This window comes from Oxyura jamaicensis, unplaced genomic scaffold (genome assembly GCF_011077185.1).
Source record: "Oxyura jamaicensis isolate SHBP4307 breed ruddy duck unplaced genomic scaffold, BPBGC_Ojam_1.0 oxyUn_random_OJ71209, whole genome shotgun sequence".
In the NCBI taxonomy this organism is placed as follows: Eukaryota; Metazoa; Chordata; class Aves; order Anseriformes; family Anatidae; genus Oxyura; species Oxyura jamaicensis.
This window is the reverse complement of record NW_023310411.1, coordinates 1-4,302: the sequence shown is the minus strand read 5'-3', so window position 1 is coordinate 4,302 and position 4,302 is coordinate 1. Positions and strand designations below refer to the sequence as shown.

Below are 4,302 nucleotides of genomic sequence, written 5' to 3'. Positions count from 1 at the left end.
CCCCCCCCCCCGGCCCCCTTTTCGCCCTGCTTACCCCGCGATGTTGGTGGTGGAGACGCTTTTGGAGAGGGAGAGCGACGGGCGGCCGCGGCGGGGGCCCAGCAGCGTCTGGCGGAAGCTCTCCGAGGGGTAGATGGCCGAGTTGGGGCGCTCCCGGATGGCGGCTGGCGGGGGGGGACACACACACACACGGGGGCTCAGCACCACCCCCCCAGGCCCGAGCTGCTCCCACACCCCCCATCCTGCACGCAGCACCCCCACCGCCCCGGGGACACCCCCGTATCGCCGCCCCCAGCATGTCCCCAACGCCCCCATTGCGCCCTGGGGGTGTCCCCAGAGCTGGGAGCGGAATCGGGGTGGCCCGGAGATGGCGGGGGGAGGGGGGGCTGTCCCCGCGTGTCCCCACCCTCCCCCCCCCGCCCCCAGGACACGTCACGTCCCCCCCACTCACTCTTGTTGCGCAGCGAGACCGACTGCAGCGCCGAGCTGTTCTTCAGCAGCGCCGCTTTCTGTTGCTGCGGGGGGGGGGGGGGGAAGCAGAGGCGTCACCGGCGTCCCCCGTCCGTGTGTCCCCCCCCCAGGCTGGGTCCCCCCCCACCGGGTGCTCACCTTCTGCTTGACCTTGGTGCAGTTGGGCAGCGTGTCCTTGCAGCGGTTGTGGATGGTGACGTTGCAAGCTGCGGGACGGGGCGAGATGGAGGTGCAGCACCGGAGAGGCCGGGGGGGTGGGGGTTCCCCCCCGGCCCCCCCCCCCCCCCCCCCCGCCCGGCTATGGGGGGCCCCCCGGCGCTCGTCCCGGGAGCGATGGGCGCAGCTGCGGCGGGGGCCCGGGGATCCGCTCGGCCCCCCGCCAGCTGCTGCCGGGCAGAGGTGGCCGGAGCGAGGAACCGCAGCTGCTGGCAGCAGCTGAGCCCCCGCGGCGCCCCCGAGGCAGAGCCCGCAGCACCCAGCAGGATGAGGCACCCTGGGGTGCCCCCCCCCCCGGCACCCCGAGGGGAAGGGGGGTGCTGTTGGGCATCCCCAGGAGCGCGATTTTCTCGCCAGGGCTGGCACCCGATGCCTCTCCGCATCCCGTGCCCCGCACCCCGGCCGCACCGCGGGGCTGGGAGCGGGGTCCGCGGGGGCTCTGCCTGCCCGGGGAGGACCCCTGCGCCCCCCACCCCACGATCGAGCAGCCCCCAAAACAGACGCCGAGCCGGCAGCCTGCCCCGTCCTGCGGCACAGAGGAGGCGGCAGCAGCCGCGGGCACGCAGCCCAACCCGCAGATCCCAGCACGAGCCCCGACGGCCGCACTGGGGGGCAACTGGCCGGGGAGCCCTGCACCCACCCGACCCCGCAGCCCCACGCGGGCGCCCGGGCACTCACTGGGGCAGATGAGAGCCTCCTTGGCCGTGATGCTCTTGTTGCAGGCGAAGCACATGGTCATCCCCGAGACGGTGATGGTGGTGAAGAGGTGGCCGTTGGTGTAGCGCGCGTCCTTCTCCTTGCCCTCCTTCATCTTCTCCTTCTCCTTGCTCTGCCCGGAGAGACGCGGCGGGCGCGTGACGGGGCTGCGGCACGGCGGGCGCCCGGCACCCCCCGGCGCGGCAGCCCCCCGCTCCCTTGGGCTGCGGCCGGTGGCCGGGGGGAGACGCGGGACCCCGTTTTCCCCCGCCGCCCCCCGTCCCGGGGGGTCCCCCATTGCCGGGCGCTGCCGCAGCCCCGGCGGGGAGCAGGCGGGTGCCGAAAAGCCACCCCGCTCGCTCGGCTCTCCCGTGCTTCCCATCATCCGATAACCATGACAACCGTGAGGCTGCGGGAGAAATCCCCCCCGCCCCAGCACACGTCGGTCCCCCCCCCTCCCACCCCCCCAGCACCGCAGTTGCCAGCCCCAATGGGGATGAGCGGCGGGGGCCGCGGCGGGCGGGGGGCCGCTCCCCTGTGCCCACGGGGTCGCGCAGCATCGCCGGGGAGCCGCGGTGGCCACGGGCAGCCCCACGCGTCCTCGCCCTTTAGCCAAAGTGCGTGTTTTTCACCGTTTAGCCCCAAAACGGGGCTTCGCAGGCCACTTGTGCCCCTCCTGCTCTGCGGGGACGGCAGCGGGGTCCTGCCCGGGGACCCCATTGCCACCGCGGCCGCCCGCGGGTTGCCACGGTTTGTGGCCTCTCAAAAAGAAAGAAGGTGGCTTCCTGAGCAGCTCCTGCAGGCTGCTCCGGCCCCGAGCGTGCGGGGGGCTGCAGGGTGCCCCCCACGGTGCCCCCACCTCGGTCCCCCCCTCCCCGGCAGCCCGGCCGTGCCGGCACAGAGCCGGCTTTGTGCGCGCCCAGCCCCGGCTGTGCCTGGCACCGGGGTGCCCGCGAAGCGCGCCCTGGCTGAGCCGGCCCCCCAAAACGTGGGGGGCAGCAGAGTTGTGAAGCCGAGCTGACGCCGGGGGGGTGTGTGTGTGTGGGGGGGTGAGAAGCAGGGGGTCTGCACCCCACCGACACCCCCTCCCCACATTCAGACGGAGAGGTGCCAGCAGCGGATGCGGTGCGCACACAGGAGGCTCCCTGGGAGCAGGGGGGGGGGACAAGAGGCAAAGACCCCCCCCCAGGACGAGGCAGGTTGAGTGAGATGGGAGGGAGGCGAGGAGGACCGGAGGCACGGGCAGAACATCCCCATCCCCTCCCCGGGGACCATTAGGGGATGCGGGGGGGGGGGCAGCCCCCGCCCCCATGTGGCACGGGGCGGGGGGGGGGGGGGGGTGAGTCCAGAGCCCCCGAGGGGGGCCGGGGGGGGGGGCTTCGGCGCTCACCCGCTCCCCGCAGAGGGGTCTCTCCGGGTCCCTTTCCTCCGGGAAGGGGGCGCAGGAGCAGCAGCACATCCCGGCCCCGCAGCCCCCCGGGCTGGGAGGGAGCGGCGCCCGCGGCCACAACATCTGCCCCGCGCTCTGTGCCGCGATTGTTCCCGGCCCCGTTGTGTGTTTTTTTTTTTTTTTCTGTTGTTTGTTTGGCTTTTCACTTTTTTTTTTTCTTTTTTTTTCTTCCTCCTTCTTTAAAGGGAAGGCGGCTCGGGCGCAGGCACGGGGAGGAAAGGCCCCGCAGTTCCTGCGTCCCGGCCCCAACCGCAGGAAACAAAACAGCCGGGAGACAAAGGAGGGAGGCGATTTCTCTTCCTGCCGCCGCCGTCCCCGTGCCGTTACCCCAGCGTGACGCCGGGGCTGCTCCCCACCACCCGCTCCGGCTGCGCCCCCGGCCCCGCAACCGGGTCCCGGGACCCCCGCGGGCAGCGGGGTCGTGGCGTGACCCCGCAGGCTCCACGTGGCCGGGGCCAAGCGCTGGGCACAGCCCTAAAACCATCGCTCCCGGCTGCCCCGGGGTATTTTGGGGGTCGAGCGCTGTTTTTTTTTTTTCTTTACCTCATGCCAACTGCGCTGGGGTAAAAAAGGGGAGATTTGGGGGCAGCGGCCCCAAACCTGCAGGGGGGCAGGAGGTGCGCCTGGTGCTGGCGGCCCCGCGCGGGATGAACGGAGCCTTTGTGCAGGGCGACGCAGGGGAACACAGAGGGTCCCTGTCCCCGTCCCCGTCCCGGTGGGGGCTGGCACGGCGGGGACGGCAAGAGGCATCCGGCTGGGGGCTGGTTTCGGGGTGCCCACAGCGGGGTTGGGGGCGGCGGGATGGGGCTGGAGGGGCTGCACCCTTCCCCAAACGGGATGCCCCGCTGCAGGAGGGGGGTCCCCACATCGGGGACGTCGGGAGGAGGCCGGATGCGAGCACGTGGCCATAAATATCCGGGGGTGGGGGGGGGAACCAGAGGCCACCACCCGGCACCGCCCCCGGGCCGAGCAGCTCGGGCGCATCCCGCAGCCGAATTTCGGACGCCCCCAAAGGGAGCTGGCTCCCTTCTGCCTGACCCCAAACCCAGCGGGCGGCCGAAACCCCGGACGCCGAGGCTGTGTTTGGGACCGGCACAGCACCAAAACCCCAGCGGGACGGGGGCCAAGAGCCCCCCCCACGGGCAGGGAAGCCGGGAGGAGCCGGGCGTTGGAACAAAGGGGACGCGCTCCGACGCCTCCGGGGCCGAGTTTCGGAGGGTCCCCGGGCACCAAAAACCCCCCGGGGAGGTGGCGGGTGGGAAGTGGCTCAGCTCCGAGCAGAGCTTTGGGGTTTTTTTAGGGCAGCGCCGGCGGTGCAACGCCCACGGCGGGTGTATTTATGCTGGCACGAAGCGGGCTGGGCCCAAGATAGCTTCGCTGCTCTTCCTGCGTGAGAAACTGCGCCCGCGGCTGCCTCCGTAGCTTGGTAACTCCGACCAGACCGGGGGAGGCGCGGGAGAAGCTTCAGC

General features: G+C 72.3%; 1 protein-coding gene across 2 annotated transcripts; it reads right to left on the bottom strand.

Moving 5' to 3' along the window:
* Nucleotides 1–9: 9 nt before the first annotated feature.
* On the bottom strand, nucleotides 10–3,365 carry LOC118159600 (rho guanine nucleotide exchange factor 2-like). 2 transcript variants are annotated; one of them, XM_035314176.1, is made up of 5 exons: nucleotides 2,774–3,365; nucleotides 1,366–1,516; nucleotides 610–677; nucleotides 452–515; nucleotides 10–164 (listed from the first exon to the last, which is right to left on the bottom strand). In XM_035314176.1, exons 1-5 carry the CDS (start codon nucleotides 2,894–2,896, stop codon nucleotides 31–33), a joined length of 540 nt encoding a protein of 179 aa, XP_035170067.1. In that variant the 5' UTR covers nucleotides 2,897–3,365; the 3' UTR covers nucleotides 10–30. The 2 variants fall into 2 exon arrangements, with proteins under 2 accessions (XP_035170067.1, XP_035170066.1); XM_035314175.1 differs by lacking the exon at nucleotides 2,774–3,365 and having other exon boundaries at nucleotides 1,366–1,814.
* Nucleotides 3,366–4,302: the final 937 nt, after the last annotated feature.